The sequence below is a fragment of the Syngnathoides biaculeatus genome, chromosome 5 (assembly GCF_019802595.1).
Source record: "Syngnathoides biaculeatus isolate LvHL_M chromosome 5, ASM1980259v1, whole genome shotgun sequence".
NCBI classification, from domain to species: domain Eukaryota; kingdom Metazoa; phylum Chordata; class Actinopteri; order Syngnathiformes; family Syngnathidae; genus Syngnathoides; species Syngnathoides biaculeatus.
The window spans coordinates 19,461,715-19,489,519 of record NC_084644.1 but is presented as its reverse complement, the minus strand read 5'-3'; the positions used below and the strand labels follow the sequence as shown (position 1 = coordinate 19,489,519).

General features: G+C 41.3%; 1 protein-coding gene across 2 annotated transcripts; it reads left to right on the top strand.

The window, feature by feature from the left end:
- The first annotated feature begins 60 nt into the window (after positions 1-60).
- Positions 61-27,373, top strand: dcaf13 (ddb1 and cul4 associated factor 13). 2 transcript variants are annotated; one of them, XM_061818976.1, is made up of 11 exons: positions 61-470; positions 7,209-7,408; positions 8,742-8,849; positions 8,948-9,037; positions 9,160-9,315; positions 18,894-18,971; positions 19,057-19,139; positions 19,241-19,405; positions 19,643-19,778; positions 26,180-26,343; positions 26,817-27,373. In XM_061818976.1, exons 1-11 carry the CDS (start codon positions 275-277, stop codon positions 26,902-26,904), a joined length of 1,464 nt encoding a protein of 487 aa, XP_061674960.1. In that variant the 5' UTR covers positions 61-274; the 3' UTR covers positions 26,905-27,373. The 2 variants fall into 2 exon arrangements, with proteins under 2 accessions (XP_061674960.1, XP_061674961.1); XM_061818977.1 differs by lacking the exon at positions 7,209-7,408 and having other exon boundaries at positions 333-470.
- Positions 27,374-27,805: the final 432 nt, after the last annotated feature.

Below are 27,805 nucleotides of genomic sequence, written 5' to 3'. Positions count from 1 at the left end.
AGGGACCTACATATACTACCTTTAATTTGAAAAACGTCTTGCTTGATTTAGCTGTGAATTTAGTAACATGAGGCACCGCTTTCGTGACCTCTGTGTCGTCATATACTTTTCACTCAGTCTTTCCAGTAGCATTTGGAAGTTTTATTTATGGGATCTGAACAAGTATACTAAACAAATGCTTTGGAAGCGCAGGAGTATTCACCAGAGATAACTAGTTGCCACTGTGGCACACTCTCTCACGTAAACAGGAGAGAGCAGGGATGGACTTCCCACAATGCACCGCAGTTTCCGTTTATGTTCAGCCTACCTAACACGTGGGTTTCTGAACTGGAGCTTGTGTATATTGTTCATTTTCCTACCAAATGTAATTGTGCCTCAATATAATTATTTTCACTTCAAGATGAAAGTAAAAGTCCTCTCGAGGAATCCAGACGATTACGTCCGGGAGACCAAACTAGATATTCAGCGTGGTAAGTAAAGTAAACCAAGCTAAGCTACCTGCTACTCTCCATAGTTGCTAACCGTACTGATGTGTCTTAAACCCAAATTTTACATGAAGACAATGGTTGTGACCCAGCTCTGTGTTTTGTTGTGACATAAGAAGATTATTTTCGTTAGAGCTATGACACATTAACAAAATTTATTTAAGATGTGAATCTTCTTCTTTCGCCTTGTCCCGTTAGGGGTCGCCACAGCGTGTCATCTTTTCCCAACAAAGCCTATCTCGTGCATCCTCCTCTCCATGACACCCACTGTCCTCATGTTCTCCCTCGCAACATCAACCTTTTCTTTGGTCTTCCTCTCGCTCTTTTGCCTGGCAGCTCTATCCTCAGCACCCTTCTACCAATATACTCACTTGCCTCTGAACATGTCCAAACCATCGAAGTCTGCTCTTGTCTCCAAAACATCCAACTTTGGCTGTGCCTCTCATGAGTTCATTTCTAATCCTATCCAACCTGCTAACTCCAAGCGAGAACCTCAACATCTTCATTTCTGCTTCCTATTGTTTCTTCAGAGCCACCGTCTCTAATCCGTACATCATGGCCTGCCTCACCACTGTTTTATCAACTTGGCCCTTCATCCCACCAAAGACTCTTCTGTCACATACAACACGAGACACCTTCCACCAACGGTTCCATCCCGCTTGGACCCGTTTCTTCACTTTCTTACCACACTCTCCATTGCTTTGTATTGTTGACCCAAAGTATTTGAAGTCATCCACCCTCGTTATCTCTTCTCCCTGGAGGTTCAGACTTCCTCCTCCACCCCTCTCATACACACACATACAGTGAAGAAAATAAGTATTTGAACACCCTGCTATATTGCAAGTTATTCCATTTAGAAATCATTAAGGGGTATGAAATTTTCATCGTAGGTGCATGCCCGCTGTGAGAGAGATAATCTAAAAAGAAAAATCCAGAAATCATGATGTATGATTTTTTTTTTTTTTTTTTTTTTTAACGATTTGTGTGATACAGCTGCAAATAAGTATTTAAACGCCTGCCTTTCAGCTAGAATTCTGACCCTCAAAGACCCGTTAGTCCGCCTTTAAAAGTCCACCTCCACTCCATGTATTATCCTGAATCAGATGCACCTCTTCGAGGTCGTTTGTTGCATAAAGACACCTGTCCCCCCCCATACAATCAGTAAGACTTAAACTTGGAACATGGCCAAGACCAAAGAGCTGTCCAAAGACATCAGAGATAAAATTGTACAGCGCCACACGGCTCGAAAGTTCTACGGAGAAATTGCCAAGCAGTTTGGTGAAAGAAGTTCCACTGTTGGAGCAATCAATAGCAAATAGAAGATGCTAAACATGACGGTCAATCTCAATTGGAGTGGTGCCCAATGCAAGATATCACCTTGTGGGGTCTCAATGATCCTTAGAAAGGTGACGAATCAGCTCAAGAATCCACGACAGGACTTGGTCAATGACCTGAAAAGAGCTGGGACCACTGTTTCCAAGGTGACTGTCGGTAATACACTAAGATGTCATGGTTAGAAATCATGCATGGCATGGAAGATTTCCCTGCTTAAACCAGCACATCTCAAGGCCTGTCTTAAGTTTGCCAATGACCATTTGGATGATACAGAAGAGTCATGGGAGAAAGTTTTGTGGTTAGGTGTTACCAAAATGGAACTTTTTGGTCATAATTCCACTAACCATGTTTAGAGGAAGACGAATGATGAGTTCCATCCCAAGAACACCATCACTACTGTGAAGCATGGGGGTGGTAGCATCATGCACTGGGGGTGTTTTTCTGCACGTGGGACAGGACGACTGCACTGTATTAAAGAGAGGATGACCGCAGCCATGTATTGTGAGATTTTGGGGAGCAACCTCTTTCCCTCAGTCAGAACATTGAAGATGGGTTGTGGCTGGGTCTTTCAACATGGCAATGACCCGAAGCACACAGCCAGGAAAAACAAGGAGTGGCTCCGTAAGAAGCCTATCAAGGTTCTGGCGTGGCCTTGCCAGTCTCCAGACCTAAACCCAATAGAAAATCTTTGGAGGGAGCTGAAACTCCGTGTTTCTCAGCGACAGGCCAAAATCATCCTGCAGTGTGTGCAAACCTGGCGAGGAACTACAGCAAACGTTTGACCTCTGTAATTGCAAACAAAGGCTACTGTAACAAATATTAACAGTGATTTTCACAGGTGTTAGAAAACCTGTTAGTCCCCCTCCACTCCATGTATTATCCTGAATCAGATGCACCCGTGTGAGGTCATTAGCTGGATAAAGACACCTGTCAATCCCATACAATGAGTAAGACTCAAACCTGTAACATGGGCATGACCAAAGAGCTCTCCAAAGACAGCAGAGACAAAATTGTACAACTCCACACGGCTGTAAAAGGGTTAGAGAAATTGCCAAGCAGCTTGGTGGAAAAAAGGTCCACGGTTGGCGCAATCATTAGAAAATGGAAGAAGCTAAACATGACGGCCAATCTCAGACCTAAACCCAATAGAAAATCTTTGGAGGGAGCTGAAACTCCGTGTTTCTCAGCGACAGAGAAGATCTGTGTGGAAGAGTGGGCCAAAATCCCTCCTGCAGTTTGTGCAAACCTGGTGAACAACTACAGGAAATGTTTGACCTCTGTAATTGCAAACAAAGGCTACTGTACCAAATATTAACATTGGTTTTCTCAGGTGTTCAAATACTTATTTGCAGCTGTATCACACAAATAAATCATTAAAAAAAATCATTCATTGTGATTTCTGGATTTTTCTTTTTAGATTATCTCTCTCACATTGGACATGCACCTACGATGACAATTTCAGAACCATCCATGATTTCTAAGTGGGAGAACTTGGAATACAGCAGGGTGTTCAAATACTTATTTTTTTCCACTGTGTATTCTGTTTTACTTCAACTAATCTTCATTCCTCTCCTTTCCAGTGCGTACCTCCATCTTACTAATTGTTCCTCCAGCTACCTATCCCTGCTTTTACTGCAGCTCACAATATCATCTGCGAACATCATGGTCCAAGGGGATTCCAGTCTAACCTCATCTGTCAGCCTATCCATTACCACAGGAAGAGGCTCAGAGCTGATCTCTGATGCAGTCATATCTCCACCTTAAATTCTAAATTCATACCTATGGCACACCTTACCACTGTTCTGTTGCCCATATTCATGCCTTGTACTATTCTGACATATTTCTCTGCTACACAAGACGCATGCAGTACCACAGTTCCTACCTTGGTATTCTGTCATAGGCTTTCTCTTGATCCACAAAGACACAATGTAGCTCCTTCTGACCTTCTCTGTACTTTTCCACGAGCATCCTCAAGTTAAATAATGCCTTTTTGCTCCTCTTTCTCGGCACAAAACCATACTGTTGCTTGCAGATACTTCTGTCCTGAGTCTAGTTTCCACGACTCTTTCCCATAACTTTATTGTGTGGCTCATCTTTATTCCTCTGTAGTTTCCACAGTTCTGCAGGGATGAGAATTTTCCATGGATTCGCGGCATTCTGAGTTTTTTCACCTCCAATTGTCATTTTTATGAAACGTGAAAATCCGTTGAATTTTTTTTTTTTTTTTTTGGGGGGGGGGGTATGGCCTGACGCGGGGCGAGGCTGTGATCAAGACCGGCCGCCAGCATCTATCAGCAACACTCGTCAAATTAGTGATAGCGGAAAACGGCATCTGTTTGCATTAACTTTGGTGTTTCTAATAACGACAACGTTCCGTTTTTTCGGCAGCATTTTGGTAGTATTTCGTCGGTATTTTCACAATGATGTTAACATTTCATAGGGGAGCATTCTGTTTACTGCAGCATAGTTACAGACATATGTACGTATATGTAATCGAGCGGTCTGCACGTTTGCCAGTATGGTTAAAAGATGAAGATCGTGCCCCCCCCAAAGCAGACATTTTCAGTGTTTTTCCAAATTGGTCATTCTCATCCCTGGTTCTGAACATTCCCTTTGTTCTTAAAAAATGTGGACTAGCACACTTTTCCTCCATTCTTCTGGTATCTTCTCTCCCACTAGTAATTTATTGAATAAGTTGGTCAAAAACTCCACAGCGACCTCACCAAATTGCTTCCATACCTCCACTGGTATGTCATTGGGACCAACTGTCTTTCCATTTTTCGTTTTGTTCAGTGCCTTTCTAATTTCCCCTTTACGAATCATTGCCACTTCATGATCATTAACACTTGCCTCTTCTACTCTACCTTCTCTCCCATTTTCTTCATTCATTAACTTCTCAAAGTACTCTTTCCATCTACTGGCACCAGTCAACATATTTCCATTGCTATCCTTAAAGTGCGGGTGACATACCTATAAACATTCTAAAATAGATATTGTAATGAAAAATACATATAACAGTATTCACTTCAATGTCTATACGAAAAAAAGTGAGCGGAGAGTGCGTCATCCATGCACAAAGTTGCGCAATTGAGTGTCCCTCGACATACAAGTGGTCGCCATATTAGTCGCGTCATCGTCATTTCCGCCGTTGAAAACGCGCAGTGCCTGCTACTATGGAAGCCAAACAGAGATATTCGGATTTTTCCAATGCCCCTTCTGACACGGAAGCTCTTTTCGAAAAGGACACCACCACACAACCAAGTGACGTTACCGGGGCAATATTACACTATTGTTTCGAGCCATATTCAGATGATATGCCATTACGGCCAAACCGCATCCCGTTGGATCCACTTCCGCGGCGGAGATGAGCCATCGCAGCTCATCGCAGCCGGCCGGTGTGGCTTATGACTGAGCCGAAAAACACATGGGACCATATTGGCTGTGGGTTTTTCATTAATAATAAACCAAAAATCACCCGTTTGACGACACTTGAGCTTTAATCACCTTTACTTGCTGCACATCCTTCCCATCTCTATCCCTCTGTCTGGCCAACCTGTAGAGATCATTTTCTCCTTTTGTATCCAACCTGGTGTACATGTTGCCATCTGCCTCTTGTTTAGCCTTCGTCACCTCTACCTTTGCACAACGACGGATCTCAATGTATTCCTTTCGCCTCTCCGTGTCCCACTTCTTCTTTGCTAATCTTTCCTTGGATGACTTCCTGTATTCTGGGGTTCCACCAGCAAGTCTCCTTCTCCCCTTTCCTACCAGAAGACACCCCAAGTACTCTCCTGCCTGCCACTCTGAATACCTTGGCAGTAGTATTCCAGTCTTCTGGGAGCTCTTCCTGTCCATCTAGAGCCTGTCTCACCTCTTTCCGAAAGGCCACACATTCTTCCATTGTCAACTTCCACGACCTGATTCTCTGCTCTACCTTTTGTCTTCTTAATCTTCCTACCCGCTACCAGAGTCATCCTCCACACCACCGTCCTATGCTGTCAAACGCTCCCCCACCACAACCTTACAGTTACCTCCTTCAGATTAGATCGTCTGCACAAAATATAATCCACCTGCATTCTTCTACCGCTGCTCTTGTCGGTCACTCAATGTTCCTGTCTTTTCTGGAAATAAGTTCACCACTGCCATTTCCAACCTTTTTGCGAAGTCCACCACCATTCACCCTTCAAAGTTCCTTTGCTGAATGCCGTACTTACCCATCACTTCTTCATCGCCCCTGCTTCCTTTGCCAACATGTCCGTTGAAATCTGCACCAATCACAACTCTCTCTCTCTCTGTCTGGGATGCTCAGGATTACTTCGTCTAGTTCCTTTCTGAATTTCTCTTTCAACTCGAGGTCACATCCAACCTCTGGGGCAATACCGCTAATCACATTATACATAATACACTCAATTTCAAATTTCATCTTCATTACTTGATCTTATAGTTTTTACCTCCAAGACATTCTTAGCCAGCTCTTCTAAAATAACCCCTACTTCATTTCTCTTCCCTTCTACTCCATGATAAAATAAACCTTGCACCTAAACTTCTAGCCTTACTCCATTTCCACTTGCTCTCTTGGATGCACAATAAGTCAACCTTTCTCCTAATGATCATGTCAACTAACTCCTGAGCTTTTCCTGTCATAGTCCCAACATTCAATGTCCCTACACACAGCTGTTGGGTCTGTGCATTCCTCTTCTTCTTCTGCCGACTCAGCCGTTTTCCTCCTCTTTTTTTGTCCTCAACCTACATTATCTGAATTTCTACCTACGCCTTGCTGATTAACAGTTCCAGGGGTGGGCGTGGGAAGCCCGGGCCACGACCTAACTGTTATGGATTTTGTATGACAAACACTTGTTTGGCACAATTTTTCGCCGGATGCCCTTCCTGATACAACCCTCTGCATTTATCCGGGCTTGGGACCGGCTGACAGGTTTCACAATATTGTGTTGTTCAACGGGCTACAGATAGTAAAAAAAGACACAATCTAATATATCCATTTAAAGGATATGGCGATGGAAGAGATTCAAACCACAATGGCTCTCACTCTGGTAGTTGAAGGTTGACTTCACGTTCGATGTTTCTTCAACATCGATTTGATCACAGAGGGGTCTCGTTGTTAGCAAGCTAAACTAAGGAGTACCACGTCGATAAGCAAGTTTAAGTTGGTTTCCACTTGCCCAACTTCTTATGAGTACTCACGATAGTCATTGTAAAAGATGCCTAGATTGTGAATGCATTTAAAAAAATATATATAGATCAGGAAATGTAAGGAAAATATTTGAAATCTAAAGTGAAATTAGATTGTCATTGTTGTTTTTTTTGGTCCCTAACTTTGGGTGATAAGTATTGTCAAATTAATTGCTTTGACTTTGTTGTCGCTACCAGTTCCCCGAAACTATGACCCTACACTTCATCCGTTTGAGGTCTGCCGAGAATACACTCGAGCCCTTAATGCCACTAAAATGGATAGGGTATTTGCAAAGCCTTTTCTGGCCTCATTGGATGGACACAGAGATGGAGTGAACTGCATGGCCAAACACACGAAGAGCCTCTCCACATACCTGTCTGGCTCTTGTGATGGGGAGGTAACTGAATCGCTGGAGACATTCAGTGAAGAATATAAGTCTTTGAACACCCTGCTACTTTTCATTGGAGATGCATTTCCACTGTGAGAGAGAAACTGTAAAAACAAAAATCCAGAATTCACAATAGGGGATTTTTTTTTTCCTCAAACAATTGATTTTGTGTGATACAGCTGCAAATAAGTATTTGAACACCTGTCTTCTTCTTCTTTTCCTTTCGGCTTGTCCTGTTAGGGGTCACCCTAGCGTGTCATCTTTTTCCATCTTAGCCTATCTTCTGCATCTTCCTCTCTAACCCCAACTGCCCTCATGTCTTCCCTCACCACATCCATAAACCTTCTCTTTGGTCTTCCTCTTGCTCTTTTGCCTGGCAGCTCCATCCTCAGCACCCTTCCACCAATATACTCACTCTCCCGCCTCTGAACATCTCCAAACCCTCGAAGTCTGCTCTCTCGAATCCTGTCTCCAAAACATCCATTTTTGGCTGTCCCTCTAATGAGCTCATTTCTAATCCTATCCAACCTATTCACTCTGAGTAAGAACCTCAGTATCTTCATTAATTCGGACGCTCAAAAACCTGTTAGTCCCCCTCCACTCCATGTATTATCCTGAATCAGATGCACTCGTGTGAGGTCATTAGCTGGATAAAGACACCTGTCAATCCCATACAATGAGTAAGACTCAAACCTGTAACATGGGCTTGACCAAAGAGCTCTCCAAAGACAGCAGAGACAAAATTGTACAACTCCACACGGCTGGAAAAGGGTTAGAGAAATTGTCAAGCAGCTTGGTGATAAAAGGTCCACGGTTGGCGCAATCATTAGAAAATGGAAGAAGCTAAACATGACGGCCAATCTCAGACCTAAACCCAATAGAAAATCTTTGGAGGGAGCTGAAACTCCGTGTTTCTCAGCGACAGAGAAGATCTGTGTGGAAGAGTGGGCCAAAATCCCTCCTGCAGTTTGTGCAAACCTGGTGAACAACTACAGGAAATGTTTGACCTCTGTAATTGCAAACAAAGGCTACTGTACCAAATATTAACATTGGTTTTCTCAGGTGTTCAAATACTTATTTGCAGCTGTATCACACAAATAAATCGTTAAAAAAATCATACATTGTGATTTCTGGATTTTTCTTTTTAGATCTCTCTAATAGTGGACATGCACCTACGATGAAAATTTCAGACCCTTCCATAATTTCTAAGTGGGAGAACTTGCAATATAGCAGGGTGTTTATTTACTTATTTTACTTATTTTCTTCACTGTATGTATTTATATTGTCCAGATAGTTGTGTGTAGCTGTGTGACAACACTCAAATGTTTAATTTTATCCTCAGGTTAAAGTATGGAATCTTTCCAAACGCGAATGCCTCCGGACAATCCAAGCCCATGAAGGTTTTGTCCGTGGAATGACTGTCCGCTTCTGTGGAACTTCGTTCTTTACGGTGACCTGTGCTTTTATTGTGCCAGAGATAGCTACCAAATATTTTCTCCGAGGTTTTTGAATTTTAGTTCTAACAGAAAAAAAAAATCTTTGTAAAAGGTTGGCGATGACAAAACAATCAAACAATGGAACATGGAGCCCCCAGGTTATGGTGAGGCAGAGGAGCCACTTAATACAATTCTGGGCAAGGTATGTGGAGGAGGAACTTATGTTTTTTTGTAATAATGGACAGTACTGGTCTGAATGGTGTATATGTATCCAAATCTATAAAGTTCTATAAAATAGTGAAAAGAGGTGCTTGTCCATTACAGACAGTTTTCACAGGGCTTGACCATCATCAGAAAGAAGGTGTATTTGCTACATGCGGCCAGCAGGTGGACATTTGGGATGAGAAAAGGAGCAGTCCCATCCGTTCTTTCACCTGGGGTGTGGACAGCTTTAGCTCTGTCCGTTTTAATCCAGTGGAGGTGAGGCTGCACAATATATTAACTTGAACCTAAATCTGTTTGAGAGAAAAAAGGTTAATTGAATTATCATTATTACATAGTTGTTGCAGAATTTGCACTGTTATGACTGTTCTGGAAAAAAAAATCCACATTTTTCACATTACAACTACAAATGTAAATGTATTTCATTGGGTAAGCCTGTTATGATGAATTTTTTCAAGGAAATATATTTTCCCCAAAACTATTACAGTAAATTATATCTGTTTATTTTTACTACCTCTGTCAAGAGAAATAAGGTCCGCACTTAAGTTGCAAGACTGTGTGGTGGTTCCACTGAAGACGAGTCCTTCACCTGTCAATGAAATATATATTGGCGTTCACTGTAGTCAGCTACTGGCTAAATCACGTCTTGCTCATGTTATGTTTTAAAAACAGTTTTAAAGTGCAACCAAACAGGAGGTAAAAATGTCTTGTAAATTTGAAACATCACAAAGATTAAGACGTAGAATGATTGCATATAAAAAAAAAAGCAATATACAGTGGAACCTTGGTAAAAATGGACCCAATATAAAATATGATAAACAAGGGTTTGGAGTATTGCACTGAGGTTCGCTCTTGACTGCCAAGAGGGTACTGGTTCATCAGTCTGCAATGAACCAACTTGCAACTAATAACACACAAAATTTAATTAGGTTTATGATTTTGGCTCTTCATGATTATTAAAACGTTAAAATTACAAAGAAGCTATGTACTTCAGCACAAGTTATGCATGCAAGATCCTGCATTGTAATTTCCCGTGTTGCTTGAAGCAAGCATGTGACACAATCTCCCCTCCTTGAGCGTGCTTTTAGCTGTTTATTTACACCCCATTTGGAGTTAACTGAAACTAAACACGCAATACAAATGATACCACACATTCTATAATTAAATCCAAGACACATAATTTCAACCCCGTAATATGCGGCTGTTCGGTGCCTGTATGGCTGGTGTCAAGAGTTTGGTCTGCATTGCCGGCAGTAATTCGGACTCGTTTCCGGTGAGAGTTGGACTCTGCCAAAGCTGCACTTTGTCATCGATCTGTTCATAGTTTTTATGGACTAAATCCCTAGGCACAGCAGAGGCATTGAGGGGGTCTGGTTTGGTGGCTTCAGTTTTACATCTCTGATTTTTGCAGATGATGTGGTTCTGTTGGGTGGGTCATCGCAAACGCTCACTGGAGCGGTTTGTAGTAGTGTGAAGCGGCTGGGATGAGAATCAGCACCTCCAAACCTGAGACCATGGTCCTCAGTCGGAAAAGGGTGGCGTGCCCTCTCCAGGTTAGGGATGAGATCCTGCCCCAAGTGGAGGAGTTCAAGTACCTTAGGGTCTTGTTCACGAGTCAGGGAAGAATGGAGCGAGAGATCAAAGTGGAGTGTCTACGGTGATGCAGACTTTGTATCAATCTGTTATGGTAAAGAGGAAGTTAAATTGAAAAGTGAGACTCTCAATTTACCAGTTGATCTATGTTACTAACCTTACATATGGTCACGAGCTGTGACAACATCCGGGATCCAAGCAGACGAAATAAGTTTCCTCCGCAGATTATTTTAGAGATAAGATAAGAAGCTCTGTCATCTGGGAGGGGCTCTGTGTTGAGCCACTGCTCCTACCCTTTGAGAGGAGCCAGATGAGGTGGCTAGGGCATCTGATCTGGATCCCTCCCAGACGCCTCCTGGATCAGTTGTTCTGGGCACGTCCCACTGGAAAGAGACACTGGGCATGACCCAGGACATGCTGGAGAGATTATGTCTCTCAGTTGGCCTGAGAATGCGTCATCTAGAAGCAGGTTGTAAAGGGTGGCGGAAGTGCCCAGGTGTAGTAAGTGACAGATTCTCTGCTAGGAGAAAAATCTAAGTTTATGACATTGGTGAGGCTAGCCTAGATGTACGCATTGGAAATAGTGGCACTGACGAGACAATCGGAAGCACAGTTGGTGGTGGTGGAAATGAAGATGTTGAGGATCTCTCTGGGAGTGAGCAGGTTGAATAGTATTAGAAATTAATGAGGGAAGTAGTAGTGATGAAAGACATGTGCAGCTGTTCAAGAGGAGGGTACAGGAGATGGGCTGACATGGAATAAGATGACACACTGTGGTGACCCCAAATGGAACAAGCTGAAAAGAAATCCTGCTGAACCAATTTCCCTAGGGGGACAAATGGATGTGTACACCATAAAAGATTAAAGGTTAATGCAGTAACTGTAAGAAAAAAAAATCTGTATTATAGCCGAACGGAAGACAGAAAAAAAGCGTCTTCATCGCCGGAAAAAGAAGAGGAAGGCACAGAGCCTAAAACTGAATGTAGGGACTTTGAATGTTGGGACTATGACAGGAAAACGTCAGAAGTTGGTTGACATGATGATTAGGAGAAAGGGTGATATATTGTGCAGCCAAGAGACCAGGTGGAAAGGTAGTAAGTCGAGAAGCTTAAGAGCAGGGTTTATATTATTTTACCCTGGAGTAAATGGGAAGAGAAATGGAGTATGGGTCATTTTAAAGGAAGAGCTGGCTAAGAATGTCTTGGAAGTGAAAAGAGTATCAGATTGAGTATTGAGACTGAAATTTGAAATTGAGGGTGTTATGTATAACGTGGTTAGCGGCTATGCCCCACAGGTAGCATGTGACCTCGAATTGAAAGAGAAATTTGGGAAGGAACTAGATGAAGTAGTTCTGAGCATCCCAGGCAAAGAGAGTTATGATTGCTGCAGATTGTAATGGGCATGTTGGTGAAGGAAACGGGCAATGGTGAAGTGATGGGTCCAGTGGTGAATTGTACGAGACAGTTCCTCTCCTCTCTCCTCGCGAGACTTGAACTGGTGTCTTTGGAACGTTGAGGGGCAGATGGTGGTGGACTTTGCAAAAAGGATGGAATTGGCAGTGGTGAACACCTTTTTCCAGAAGAGACGGGAACACCGAGTGACCCACAAGAGTGGAGGTAGAAGCACACAGGTGGATTATATTTTGTACAGATGATGTAATCTGAAGGAGGTTACCGACTGTAAAGTTGTGGTGGGGGAGAGTGTTGCTCGACAGCATAGGATGGTGGTGTGTAGGATAACTCTGGTAGCGGGTAGGAAGATTAAGAATAAAAAGGTAGACCAGAGAATCAGGTGGTAGAAGTTGAGAAAGAATGTTTTTTGGCCTTTCGGAAAGAGGTGAGAGAGGCTCGAGATGGAGAGGAGGAGCTCCCGGAAGACTGGACGACTACAGTCAAGGTGATCAGAGTGCCAGGCAGGAGAGTACTTGATGTGTCTTCTGGTACGGAAAGGGGAGAAAGAGACCTGGTGGTGGAACCCCGAAATAAGGAAGTCATACAAGGAAAGAGATTAGTGAAGAAGTGGGACAGTGAGAGGACTGAGGATAGGCGAAAGGAATACATTGAGATGCGACATAGGGCAAAGGTAGAGGGGGCGAAGGCTAAAAAAGAGACATATGATGACATATACACCAGGTTGGACACAAAAGAAGGAGAAAAGGATCTATACAGGTTGGCCAGCCAGAGAGATAGAGATGGGAAGGATGTGCAGCAGGTGAGGGTGATCAAGGATAGAGATGGAAATGTTTTGACTGGTGCCAGTAGTGTGCTAAATAGATGGGAATAATACTTTAACAAGTTAATGAATGAAGAAAATGAGAGAGAAGGAAGAGTAGAAGAGGCAAGGGTGAAGGACCAGGAAGTGGCAATGATTAGCAAGGGGGACGTTCGAAAGTCACTGTGATTTGGTGAGCGCTATCACGCTCGTGTGCTGTCGCGCTTGCAAATCTGCACAGTCGAACACGAAAAATCACGCACGTAAAATTTGTTACGAGTAGAAAACATGGATATTGAAAGAAATCACTTATTTTGTGTAGTCTTGACATTATTTCTATGTTTATTTCATAAACGTTAACTAAACAAGCCTGCTTCTAAACAGTCAGTATTCACCCAGAAACAGGAAAGGCAAGTTAACCGTACTGAGAATTTTTGGGAGTTAGAGGGCCCTCGCCATATGCGAACACATACTGAGTCTGCCGAGTAAAGTTTTAAAATGGCGAAAAAAATTGGCAAAAGTGTAAATTGGCTGTTTATCCTAGCATACGATTCTGTACTGTTCTAGACGTTTAGCTATATTGGAACAATTCGTATTTGATTCCTGGCTTTAGCGTGACAAAAGTTTCGTTGGAAGCTATACTGGAAGTTGAGCGAATAATTGTTTGCATTGCAGACAACTGCATCCAGGTTCTGCGTCACCACCCTTTCTCGCCATCGGTTTATGCTACCTGTGGATGCTACGGAAAATTTGTAAGCTTTTGGGTTTATCTTCCAAAAAACAAAGGATGGCTGTGGTATAACTATAGCTTCTCAGCTGCCAAATTTGACGGATGCCCATTAGGTGGGAAAGACGCCCAACGAAACTTTGTCTGCTGTCGGAAAATATACTCCCCGTGCAGGGCATAGGCAAAAGATTCACCAGGAATGGTTTTCTAAATTCAAGTGGCTCAAATTGAGGGACTCATATTTTTTTCTGCCTATGATGTATTGACAGTGGAACAAAAAATGTTTTGACGTGCTGAAAATCATCGGTGGCGCTGAAGTTGGATGAGTTCGTGAAGCATCAGCAGACAGCTGATCATAAGTTTGCTGCAACTGCAAGGATGTAGTTGATGTAGAAAACACCTTCTGCAGGCATAACATTGTAAATACGTCCTTAAGGAAACTGTCTCAAAACAAAGTGTAAATGAACTGTTGTTAAAATTGAAGGCCCTAAAGAAGAATTTTGATTTTGACAAAAGTTTCTTGTAAATAGGTGAGCAGTAAAAAGAGGAGAACCTTTATGCCAGGAATCATGAAAAAACTTAGTGTTGAACAAGGATGTTATTTTCTATAGTCAGGAGTATACAAGAGGATTGAGAAACTTTCTTTATTTTTATGACACATCTCTGTCATTCTTAATGTTTTAGATTCAGTTACCAATAAAAATATAATTATTTGTATCACATTTATGTCTGAAAGTTATTTGTATGCATGTAACCTGAAGAACAAGAAAGAGTATTAGTCATGTTTGTAAACTGCAGTTTGACCGGCATGTGATTCGCTTTTTTTTTTTTTGGCTGATTATAGAAAAGTGGGTAATGAAAATTTATTTTGGCTAAAAAAAAAATGGCTAATGATAGAAAAAAGGCTAGCCAGGGCCCTGAGTTATGCCAAAAGCGCATGTTTAGAGCTGTTTCATGTGCGGTGTGCGCATTTGCATTGAAAGTCATCAACATCATGAGCCATGTCAAAGGAAATTCAGTTGCACTGAAAACATTTCTGGGATTTAACACAGGTAATGTTTCAGTATCTAACTAGAATAAGTAAGAGATTGTGATTGACTTGATCTAAGTTGTAACGTTAGACTTGTCTATCCATCTATCTAAATGCAAACGGTCATTTTCCCTGTGGTACGCATTATCTTGAAGTTGAAAACCTTTCCGCTCTACATGCTTTAGGAAGATATAGATCATCTACTGCTGGCTTTCAATAATGGGTTGACAATAGATACCGCCGTAAATTACGCTACATTATAACAATACATCACAATTGCCCACAGGAGTGTTTGTTACAATGTATCGCTAGGTTGTTGCCATTAACGCCGATTATGTTCAACTAAACTTTCAGCATTTTCAAAACATTTCGGGTACAGATAGACTGTTCGTGTTTATTCCTTGACAGGCCAGTGCATTTTCTTCAAATAAAGTTTCAGATTAACAATTTTTATTGATGAAAAATTTTAAATACCATTTTATGTCATGTTCTACTAATATCACTTGAAATTGGAAATTAACATTTGAGTTTTATTTATTTTTGTCCTATTTAAGTTGTTTATTTTTAATTTACAGTTATGTTATATTAATCCAGTTACTTTAAGGTCTTGAGATTCCATCCCTAATCACACCCCCAACTTTATCTGCGAGCATGACTGGTAGACCACACCCGTAACTATATTTGCGAGCATGACTGACCACACCTGTACATTTTTCAAATGTGAGTGACTGCACGACAAAAGATGAAAAATGGAAAGGCAGTTGGTCCTGATGACATTCCGGTCGAGCTATTAAAGAAATTCTGTTTCGATTAGCTGAAGTAAAACAGAATATATGTGCGTGAATGAGAGGGGTGGAGGGGAAAGAGTGAGGCTACAGGGAGAAGAAATAGCGAGGGTGGACGACTTCAACTACTTGGGGTCACAATCTAGAACAATGGTGAGTGTGGGAAGGAAGTGAAGAAACTGGTCCAAGGAGGTTGGAACAGCTGGCGGAAGGTATCTAATGTGTTATATGACAGAAGAGTCTCTGCTAGGATGAAGGGCAAAGTTTATAAAACAGTGGTGAGCCCGGCCATGATGTACGGATTAGAGACTGTGGCACTGAAGAGACAACGGGAAGCAGAACTGGAGGTGTCAGAAATGAAGATGTTGAGGTTCTCGCTCGAAGTGAACAGGTTGGATAGGATTAGAAATGAGCTCATTAGCGGGACAACCAAAGTCGGATGTTTTGGAGACAAGGTTCGAGAGTGCAGACTTCGATGGTTTGGACATATCCAGAGGCAAGAGAGTGAGTATATTGGTAGCAGGGTGTTGAGGACGGAGCTGGCAGTCAAAAGTGAGAGAGGAAGACCAAAGAAAAGGTTGCTGGATGTTGTGAGGGAGGACATGAGGACAGTGGGTGTTAGAGAAGAAAATGCACGAGATAGGCTTAGATGGAAAAAGATGACACGACGGGACAAGCTGAAAGGAAAAGAAGAAGATTATAGCAGAACGGTGAATTAAGAACCACGATGTAATGAACAATTACTGTGTCTGTATTCAGTGATAATAGATTCAGGGTCTATGATGTGCATTCTGAGACTTGGTCGCAAGCATAAATTGTGTTATTTTTATGCAATGCAAAATCACATATAACAGCTGCACACCTTTTCAAAAGTTCAATTAAAGTCTCGTTTGTCCAGAGAATACATTTTCGAAAGTCTTGGGCATCAAGAGGATTTTGCCAAATCTGTAACAAGCCTTATTTATATTGTGCTGCCACTGGTAACTAAGTCACTTTACTGATTACTTGAGCATAAAAGTAATGGTTACTTTCCTGATTACTTGATTTCAAAAGTAACTGGAAAAGTAACTTTAGTTACCTTCAGCAGCTACCAAGTGGGAGGAATATCACTTATCCAAAGTTAAAAAAAAAGCATTTACCTAACCATACCCATTACTTGGTAATTTACACCACAGAAATTATTGAATGATGTCAACATGAACCAATAACTTAATTATGAATTGTAGTTAAAGGAAGACTCTCCCCAAAATTCATATGTACAATAAACCCTCCAATGTGAAGTAATATTACTATTACATATATTTAAGAACATTAATTGCAAAAAAAATAAATAAAATTGAGTATTTTTTTAAATCTAAGCAAAATCTGTATGTGTGCCAGCTTTCACAGCCAAACGTGGAAGACTTGACTCCGGCCTGGCGTTGCCGGTGCTTAGTATTACAGACAATTTGTTCCTGCTAAGCGAAGATGCCGACATGTTGTGCTACAAGACTGAAAAAACTCACCCAAATTTCTCCTCCTTTAACCTCTCATGGAGTTAACGTGACAGGATAAAGCTGTGGCTGTCACAGTTGAGGCTCGTTCACCAGCAGGGGAAATTTGCACACATCTAATCATTACTAGTTATTAGCTGCTTAGTTATAACCTCTCGTGCTGATGCTGTATAACCAACAACATATTTTATGAGGCGGCATGGTGGTGGAGCTGTTCAATCCCGGACTTCCGTGTGTGGAGTTTGCATGTTCTCCCCATGTATGCGTGTGTGTAAACGTGCCTACTGCCCATTGACAGCTGGGATAGGCTCCAGCATTCCTGCGACTATCGTGCAGCTCAGAAAATGGATGGATCTATATGTACGTGTAAGCACACAACACTTCCCGGTTAGTATTTACGGCGATGCGTGCATGCAAAACCCCCCTGCAACCCCACCCCCGCCGCTGGTGAATTGCGAGAAGTTTTGCTGCTTGAAAAGTACAACATGGAAAAAAAAAAAGTCTGACCACCTGCTATATATTCTCTGCATCTAAACCTACTCCTCAGAAAAGCATCAAATCTGCGCCGTCCTTATAATAGGACTCTTATTGTTCGTCGTCAATACCACGCTCCTCCCAACACGTCAACTTCCGTGTGTGTATTCTGGCTCAAACCCTTCAACATTCTTATTTTTGTTTTGTTTGCTCAACGGCAGGAGTAGAAATATCACGGAGGATCAACTCGTTGTTATACTCGCTTTGTCGGCTCTGAGCACACAACACTTCCAGGTTACTATTCCGCATGTGCATTCCTATTAGTTTCTACAAAGTCTTCCTTTAATGCTCGATTTAAATGAGCAATTTAGTGGAGACTTGACATCCCAACACAGTCCAGTAACTACGAAAACGACCACACCATTTTGAGAACACTTGTCTAGACTCTTAACTGATATGGTATATGATATATTGGACATACACACTATTGATCCTACCATCGTAATCATGATGCAAAGAGTGAGAAAATGTGACAAGATTACGCAACTGTTTAGCAAATCTGTGGGTGATTGATGGGGCTATCCATCGGTGTGTCATCAGCCGTACAGCACGTTGAACCAGCTCACAGGCCACAGAATACGGTCAAACTTCAAACTTCTCACTTTTCATTGTAAATTTTATTTAAGGTCCGTATTGTGAGTCAGTCCTTAAATTCCTAGACTGATTCATGATCATGAACACTGTATGAATAATTAACCCACGATGCATTGGGGAGTTAACACACCAGTAAAACTCTGTTCTCAATGTGTAAATGAAAAAGTAACAACAAAATACACTTTTTACAAAGGAAGATACCAAAAATAGTGTGGCGTAGTCTGTCTTTCAGCTGAAGTTTGCTGGGATAGGCTCCAGCATACCAGTGACCCTTGTGAGGGATAAGAGGCTTGGAAGATAAATGGCTGTGTCAGGTGATAGTGAAATTGTGCATTTCTTTACATTTTTATTGTAATGCACCATCACTGTGCATTGTAGAATCAACAATCACATCCCAATCACTTTCTTTAGTTTGAGAAAGCAGTGGTCTCCATTAATGGTTAAGTACTATTAGATAGCTGGACTGAGGAAAAAAACAATCAGGATTCAGACAGGGGCCAGCAACTTTTCACAGCACTTTTTTACTGATCACGTTATGGTATATCATTTACAAGTTTGCATTTATAGGTTCTATTTGAGGTTCATGTCCAGTCACATTAGCAAATTCCTCATTCCTATCAAATATTCAGCAACTTTTGGAAGACTTTCTTATTCAGACAATGATTTGTTTTTGGTCAATGACCCACATTTAAAAAGTGACCCGCCGCCCCCAGTGACCAAAAACATTAATTCCTTTAATAGTGACAGGATTCCCAAAGTTAAATCTGGTCTACTGGGTGATAGGAAGAATTTAGAGAGGAAAAAAAAAAACAGCTCAGGCTTTGAGATTGTATCGACACTGTTGTGTTGACCATATGTGACTGTTTCAGACTGAACTTCTTGCAAGCTGTGCCTCTGACAGAAGCATCGTACTGTATGACATGAGAGAAGCAGCTCCGCTGAAAAAAGTACAGTGACACCCTCCATAGCTCCAGTTATCAATCTTTTTTTTAACCCTATACAAGAGTATTTTAGCTTTTTTTTTGTCCTTAGGTTATCATGACGATGAGGAGCAACACATTGTGTTGGAATCCAATGGAGGCTTATTACTTCACATCTTGTAATGAAGACTATAAGTAAGTGAACAGATCAGACCATTAGAGGATTTACACACCGTAATTTTTTTACATATTTCTTATTTCAAGTCAATTATATCATTGTGTCCCTGACTCTGCAGTCTTTACACATATGACATGAGATACTTGAACCAGCCGGTCACTGTACACGCTGACCACGTTTCTGCAGTGCTAGATGTTGACTATTCCCCTACTGGCAGAGAGTTTGTGTCTGCCAGTTTTGACAAGACCATTCGCATCTTCCCCAAGGCCGCTGGGCGTAGTAGGTCAGTACCAGCCTGCATTTATTTCCGCTAACATAATTTGTAATTGAGATTTAAAGGTAAGGAACAATAGAGGGAAAAAAATATTTATAAACATATGTTGAGATGCACCTGAGATCAAACTGTTGTAGAAGTCAAAATCACAGATTTAATTAAATGTCCATGGAAGTTTTGACTCCTTTATTTCCTCATTGACTTTATATGCACCTTATCTTTATTAACTTGTTCTTCTCCAAAAAGGGAGGTCTACCACACCAAACGCATGCAGCATGTCATCTGCATAAAGTGGTCAGCTGATAACCGCTACATTCTGAGTGGGTCAGACGAAATGAATATTCGTCTCTGGAAAGCGAACGCTTCAGAGAAATTAGGAGTGGTAAGTGTACAGCGTTTTATCCTTGCCCATTGTAACACTGACAACAACAACGTTTTTACTTGGGTGCAAGTTGTGACATATGCTAAAAAAGTACACTTCACACTTTTATACTAGGCAGATCAATCTTCCTCAGATGTCAGACATGCCACAACTTTCTGATTTATTACCTGACTCATTAGAATGTTACTTCTGATGGCATGCCCACCTTGGCTTTGTCAGGAGATGCCAAACATTCTGATTTAAAGCAGAATCTCTCATTAAGTGAAATGTACAAGCAGGAGGAAGCCCCAAAGCATGTCACTCACTTGTGCAGTTGCTTGACAAACTATTAAAGAATAATTTAACTTCAAGAGTCACTTTTTTTTTTAAACAAATTGCACTGGCTAACTGTGTAAGTATGTTATCATAGAAGTTCTATAGTTTTGCTCTTCTCAACTGTTGAAATAAACCGCCGTTCATGCCCGGTCAAGTGTTCTAATGTTCTAAATATCAGTTATGGCTGTATAATGCTGATCAATGTTGTGTTGCCCCCATTTCAAGCAGCCATCTTTCATTCCAAATCAGACTCACTTCTGCTTATTCTCTTTATGCTGCTTCTGTTTGGACAATTGCCTCGCTTGGCAGTTGTTTTTTTGTTGCTGCGTAAGAGAAGATTTATCAGCGAGAATTGCACTTAAAGAGATCAGACGAAGGCTGCTCCTATCAGCAGTTTAAATCAGCCAATCACTTAAAGCGGACCATTCGCCACATAGTGAAGCATTAACAATCAAGATGGACTGAGGGCGTCGTTCATTATAAAGAAATACTGAAATGCTGAATCAAGGCATCACAGATTGCTCTTTAGTTGCTACATTTCACTTTTTTGTTTGAAAACTTAATTTAGCATTCAGTGCTGTGCAATGTAAGTGTGCTCATAAACAAATGGGTAGAGTGGATTTCTTTTGGATAGTGTATGACTGAAAATTATAAACTCCACTAATCATCACAGAATAATTGGGACTGACAAATGACAATATACAAAATACATTTACGCTGGATGCAACACCTTCCAAAAAGCTCAACTTTTATCTCCACAGTCTAAATAATACGGAGAGTAATAATCTTAGTCTTATTTTTATTAATAATTCAGATCTTTTCTACAAATGTAAGATGACTTTGTTCTTTTTGGTCAACTGTTTTTTGCCTATTAACTGCCAAGGATGCCATCCATTGACCCTCACAATGGTCAAGGGACTATCCCAGTGATCTTTGGGCAGAAGGTGGGCTACACCCTGAACTAGCTGCCAGCCAATCGCAAGGCACATAAACAAACAACCATTCGCACTCATTCACACCAATAGGCAATTTAGAAACCAGAGTGCCAGGACAATACCCACGCAGACACAGGGGGAACCAACGGGGCTGGGGTTTGAACCCCAGACCTCAGAACTGTGAGGCAGATGCTCTATCCAGTCAATCGCTAAAGTCATGGACTGTTTCACACTCTTAATGACGGCAGGAAGACCCACGCATCCACCATCCACACACATGCAATTTCTGAATATTATTCCGCAGCGGAGAAATACAGTGAAGAAAATAAGTATTTTAACAACCTGCTATATTGCAAGTTCTCTCACTTAGAAGTCATTGAGGGGTCTGAAATTTTCATCGTAGGTGCATGTCCACTGTGAAAGAGATAATCTAGAGAGAAAAATCCAGAAATTACAATTTTTTTTTTAAACAATTTGTGTGATACAGCTGCAAATAAGTATTTGAACACTTGACAAAAACAATGTTAATATTTGGTACAGAAGCCTTTGTTTGCAATTACAGAGGTCAAACGTTTCCTGTAGTTGTTCACTAGGTTTTCAGGAGTGATTTTGGCCCACTCCCCCACACAGATCTACTTTAGATCAGACAGGTTTCTGTGCTGTCGCTGAGAAACACAGTTTGAGCTCCCTCCAAAGATTTTCTATTGGGTTTAGGTCTGGAGACTGGCAAAGCCATGCCAGCACCTTGATATGCTTCTTGCGGAGCCACTCCTTGGTTTTCCTTGCTGTTTGCTAAGGGTCATTGTCATGTTGAAAGACCCAGCCAGGACCGATCTTCAGTGCTCTGAATGAGGGGAAAGGAGGTTGTTTCCCAAAATGTCACAATACATGGGTGCGGTCATCCTCTCCTTAATTTGGTGCCGTCGTCCTGTCCCATGTGCAGAAAAACACCCCCAAAGCATGATGCTTCCACCCCTATGCTTCACAGTAAGGATGGTGTTCTTGGGATGGAACTCATCATTCGTCTTCCTCCAAACGCAGTTAGTGGAATTATGACCAAAAAGTTCCATTCTGTCTCATTTAACCACAAAACCTTCTCCCATGACTCCTCTGTATCATCCAAATGGTCATTGGCAAACTTAGGACGGGCCTAGACATGTGCTGGTTTAAGCAGGGGAACCTTCCGTGCCATGCATGATTTCAAACCATGACGTCTTAGTGTATTACCAACCGTCACCTTGGAAATGTTGGTCCCAGCTCTTTTCAGGTCATTGACCAGGTCTTCTCATGTAGTCCTGGGCTGATTCCTCACCTTTCCAAGGATCATTGAGACCCCATGAGGTGATATCTTGCATGGGGCTCCACTTCGATTGAGATTGACCATCATGTTTCGTTTCTTCCATTTTGTAATAATTGCTCCAACAGTGGACCTTTTTCACCAAACTGCTTGTGCAATTTCTCCTTGGCCGTTTCCAGCCGTGTGGAGTTGTACAATTTACAATTACAATTTTGTCTCTGGTGTCTTTGGACAGCTCTTTGGTCTTTGCTATGTTACAAGTTTGACTCTTACTGATTGTATGGGTTGGACAGGTGTCTTTATGCAGCTAACGACCTTGCACAGGAGGATATGATGCAGGATAATACATGGAGTAGAGGTGGACTTTTAAAGGCAGACTAACAAGTCTTTGAAGGTCAGAATTCTAGCTGAAAGGTAGGTGTTCAAATACTTATTTGCAGCTGTATCACACAAATAAATCGTTTAAAAAAATCATACATTGTGATTTCTGGATTTTTCTTTTTCGATCATTTCTCTCACAGTGGACATGCACCTATGGTGAAAATTTCAGACCCCCCCCATGATTTCTAAGTGGGAGAAGTTGCAATATAGCAGGGTGTTCAAATACTCATTTTCTTCACTGTATGTGTGCGCTTTGGCCTGAGGTTACACATGTGCGCCTGTGACATGTTTTGGCTGAGTCACAGGAGTTGACTAGATCATACAAACCACTCCACCGCTTTTCCTGTGAAGAAGTAGCGGTACTTCTAACTCCGTTACAATGATCTAAATTTCAGTCACTACTTTTATTCATCCGTGTTTAATCTACTATCCATTATTTCGTGCTTTACAATTTTTATTTTTATATTGGACAATATTTTCACCAATCACATTTAAACACTAGTGACGTTTAAATCTAGTTCAATAATCAAACGACACAAGACCTCACACAAGGTTTCCTATTGGGCTTCCCGGACATGTGCATCAACACTTGTTAAGCTAGCCCCACTGATCGTCATGCCTATGTAGCGGCCAAGTTGGGAAGGTCGTAGTTACCGTGACTCTTAACAGCGAGCTACCCGTGTTTACAGTCAGACTGACAAAAACAAGAGCTGTTCTGCATTGGAGTATTTATCGTTTTCTCATTGTATGCGCAGTCCTATAATGAGAAAGGCTTTTGATTGATTGATTGTTTTGTCTGGCACTGTCTCTCCAAATGTGGGTTAAATTTAGAAAACACGGTGCAGTAAATTTCAGGTGGTGCTATAGTTTATAGTATAGCATGCACACACAGACACCAACATCAGAATTTGTACATTGGCTTTTTTTTTTTTTTTTTTTTTTTTTCCCCATTGATGTTCATGTTGTGCTTAAAACTACAAGTTACTCTTGACTAAGTGGTTGAGTAGTTGAGTCACTTTGTACTTTAGGGTTAGGTACTCTTACTCAATTTTTGGGAGGGGTACCTTTTGCTTCTGTCACATTATTTTCAAGTAACGGTACTCTTACTTGAGTACAATATTTGGCTACTTTACCCACCTCTAGTGGGAACATCCTCTATTGCTGTACTGATATTTAAACAAAACTTTTGCTCATCAGATCAACCAGTCATATTTGTCACACTGGTCTTTTGTATTTTCGCACTGAAGTGCTGTGGGTTGTCCCCCGGATTCTGGTCCCAGCAGCCTCGTCCCCATTTCAAATGGTTTCTGAAAATCATGGCCGTTGTTTCCTGGGTGCCAAAGAAAATTGCCATTCGGATTATTATCAATCCAAACTTCACAAGACCACATATTTGATGCAATGGGTGTGTCTTAGTCTCCATGGCATGAGCAACTTGCATATCTGTGAAGACACAATTAATACTGAAAGGTGTAGAAAGGTTTTCAAGCAACATATGGTGCCATCCAAGGAATTAGTTTTTCAGGGACGTCACCGCTCATTTCAGCAAGACAATGCCAAGCCACATTCTGCACATATTACAACAATGTGGCTTCTGAGTTAAAAGTGTGTAGTACTGTAAACTGGCCTGTTAGAAGTTCAGACCTGCCTCCTATTGAAAATGGATGTTGCATTATGAAGCACAAAATACAACAGAGAGCCCCAACTGTTGAGCAACTAAAATTGTACATCAAGCAAGAATGAGAATTCCAACTACAAACCAACAATTGGTGTCCTCAGTTCCCAAAAGCTTATCTTTCCTTGATTGAGCTATCACTGTCTTAAGTGCATGAATTTAGCAATTTTTTTAGTAATATAAATAGCTTACAAATTAGATAATTCACTTCCAATCAATGTTGTGACTCATTAGTTGCCGACCGGATAGAGGCCTTTTGACATTTCTGTATACGGTGTTCCCCCGTTGTTTGCAGAGGTTCTTTACACCCCTGCAAATAACGAAAATCCCCAAATATTGGATGCAGTATTAATACATACTGGTAACACTGTCAGCATGCATGCCAGCACTTGTTTTAGCGTGTATGTAAGCTACCATACGATGGCGCTTACGAGGCACTGAGTAACAAAAAAGCCTGCATTGCCCCACACACTGCCTGTGCAGACATACACACTCACAGTATTGCATCGAAACTAAGATTATCACACCACTTTAAACGCTATTTACCTCCTCCCAGTTTGCTTTGCGTCACTCTTAGTGGATGTAAATAGCATTTGTGCGTGAGCGTAAAGTGCATGTTTTGTCAATTGTCTTGTGAGTCATCCTTTTTTGGTTTTATTTGCTACTTGTGCTACTCTGTTTGCTGTGGTGTGATAATTTTAGTTTTGTTGTGACACCGCGAGTGTGGACAGCATCTTCAGTAATGACCTGCTTACACAGGCAGTGTGTGGGCAAGTGTAAACTTATACTTACAATTGTTCCTCACTGCCTTATGAGCGCCATAACATGGTAGCTTGCATGCATGCTAAAAAACATGCTGGAATGCATGCTGACATTGTAACCCAGTGTGTTTAAGTGTACTTTGTTGGACAAGTCACACAACCAACACTTGCAAATGTTGGAACTCAGTATGCACATAAGGTGCAGCACATTTTTAGGTACCAGGTATAATCTCTAATCAGTAAATTAAAAAAAAAAAAAACAACTTGGAGACCAAAATCCGCAAATGTGCAGGGCCGAAAATGGTGAACCGTGAATAGTGAAGTGCAGACTGTAAAATTTAGAATCCTATCACCTTATTGATCAAACAGACCAAAATGTTACCTATTTTCTTTAGTTTCTGCTTCTCTCTGGCTGTTCCATCATTTGCTAGTTATGTACAGTAACTCTATTACCTCTTAAATAGGCCCTTATAGTACGGGTGTACAACTGCAATGCCAAACTTTGGTTACCTTATATTCACAATGTTGGCTACGGCTCTCAAGATAATGAAGTACATTACAGTTCAACAGTACTACAAACTGGGGTCACTGTAACAAACTTGTTGCTTTAATAATAGCTAAACTAATTTTCACTGCATGCAGTTTGATTGTTCTAATGGTCAGTAATGTTGTGGCTCTTTGTCTAGCTCATAAATTGTTCTGCAGCAAAACAGATAACATAGCAATCTCTTAAACAAAGACTGCTCTAGAATTGCTTAAATGCTTTTGAGCCATAAATAATTGTATTAGTACAATCACATTGTACATTAAGATTTTGCAGTCTGTGGCGATTGGAGTCACCACAAACACATGCATTAATTACATCTCTCAAAACATAAATGTTTTTTTTTTTTTTTTTTTTGTCTTTCAGTTACAGTATCTTATGTTTGCTGTCATAATTCACTCCCTTGAATATTTTTCCTCCCTTGATACTGTATAAACCCTGTACCTTTGTGCTGTGCCTCAAATCCAACATAACAATCTCCCATGTTTTGCAGCTCTCACCCCGAGAGACGGAGGCCACCAACTACCGTCAAAAGCTGAGGGAGAAGTTCAAGCACTTCCCGCAGATCAGACGCATCGCTCAGCATCGACATCTTCCCAAGGCCCTTTACCACCAGTCCTTGGAGCTAAGGACAATGAAGGAGGCTTGCCGCAGAAAGTGAGTTTTTATTGCAGTTCTCATTTCATAATGATTTTTGCAGGCTTGCCATGATGTCCTCGTGTGTGGTTTATGGGTCCTTTGGGTTGCTGCCAGATGATGCCTTTTGTTGTCCCACCCCAACTCATGGAACAGCCCACAAATTGGGCTTCCCCTACTTTCATATTTTCTCATACATACTCATTTAATGTTTGGTTGGAGAATTAATTCTGCCACTTCACCCTGCTGCCACTAAGCCATAGCACACTGTTTTTTTTAACCAACAGTTTCTTCAGAAAACAGATCTGTGTTGATTTACTTAGTATGGTTTATGATATTTTGAAAAAACAGTGTAGTTGTCGGTAAGTTAAGTGTTCAATCAATGTCTTCTTTATATGTTTCCTGTTTGTGCACATCCTAATCTTCCATCCCATACAATATCATCTTATCATGTCATCGGGCTTTTTTCATCATCTTCCATCCTTGTCTTTCAGGGAGAAGAACGTTCGCACGCACAGCAAACCAGGAAGTGTGCCCGTCTTGTCTGAGAAAGAGAAGCATGTTGTGTCTGTGGTCAAATAAAAAAAAAAAAAGAATTAATACACAACACACTGGAGATTCATCACACATATACAGTACAGGGCTGGAACAGACTCTTTCTTGCCAATCTCAAAACCCCCTTCTCACTGAACATGTTTTTACAAGGTCATTTTGCATCTTTTAAATTGTATTTAATTATGGCATTTCAGAAATTACATTGAATTGTTTCTCCAAACCGGTGATTCCCAGCCAGGGTGCAATTGCACACGACACAAACATGAGACATTTTTGTTTAGTGGTTTTCTGTGAGATTATTGTGATGTCAAATGAGTTGCCCTGGCTCAAAATATTTTGGGACACATTGCTTGGTCAAGCAACTACAATCTCTGTATAGTCTGTCAACCAATGGATGTGAGTAGAGAATCACCAGGTTTGAGATTCACATCCATCCATTTTCCACAGCGATGTTCCCATTTGTCCAAATTAAACAAAAATAAAGAAACTGCCACAATGACTGTTTCCTTTAATGACGTCCACAATTGACCCCTCCGTACAGGGCACTTAACCACGCCTCCTGGAGTGACGTCACGCCACGTGCGCTGACGTAAGACAAACAATTTGTAAAAATGGCAAATACAATACATTCTTAACTGAGAGAGATGCCATGCTTCTGATTTCATTCAATCATTCACACGTAGCAATGTTATGCTAGCGAAAAACGTCTCATTCATTTATACGAGACGTGTATTAAAAATCAAATATAGGGCATATCTTCGTGCAAACAGTCTGGTTAAGCTTCGGCCGCGAGCCGGCAAGAAAGCGACACGTTTGTCCAGTCCGATCATCGCTAAATATCGCTCGACAAAGAATAAGTGTCAATCGATAACACGTAGCGGTGTTATGCTAGCGAAGAACGTCTCATTCATTTATACGAGACGTGTAT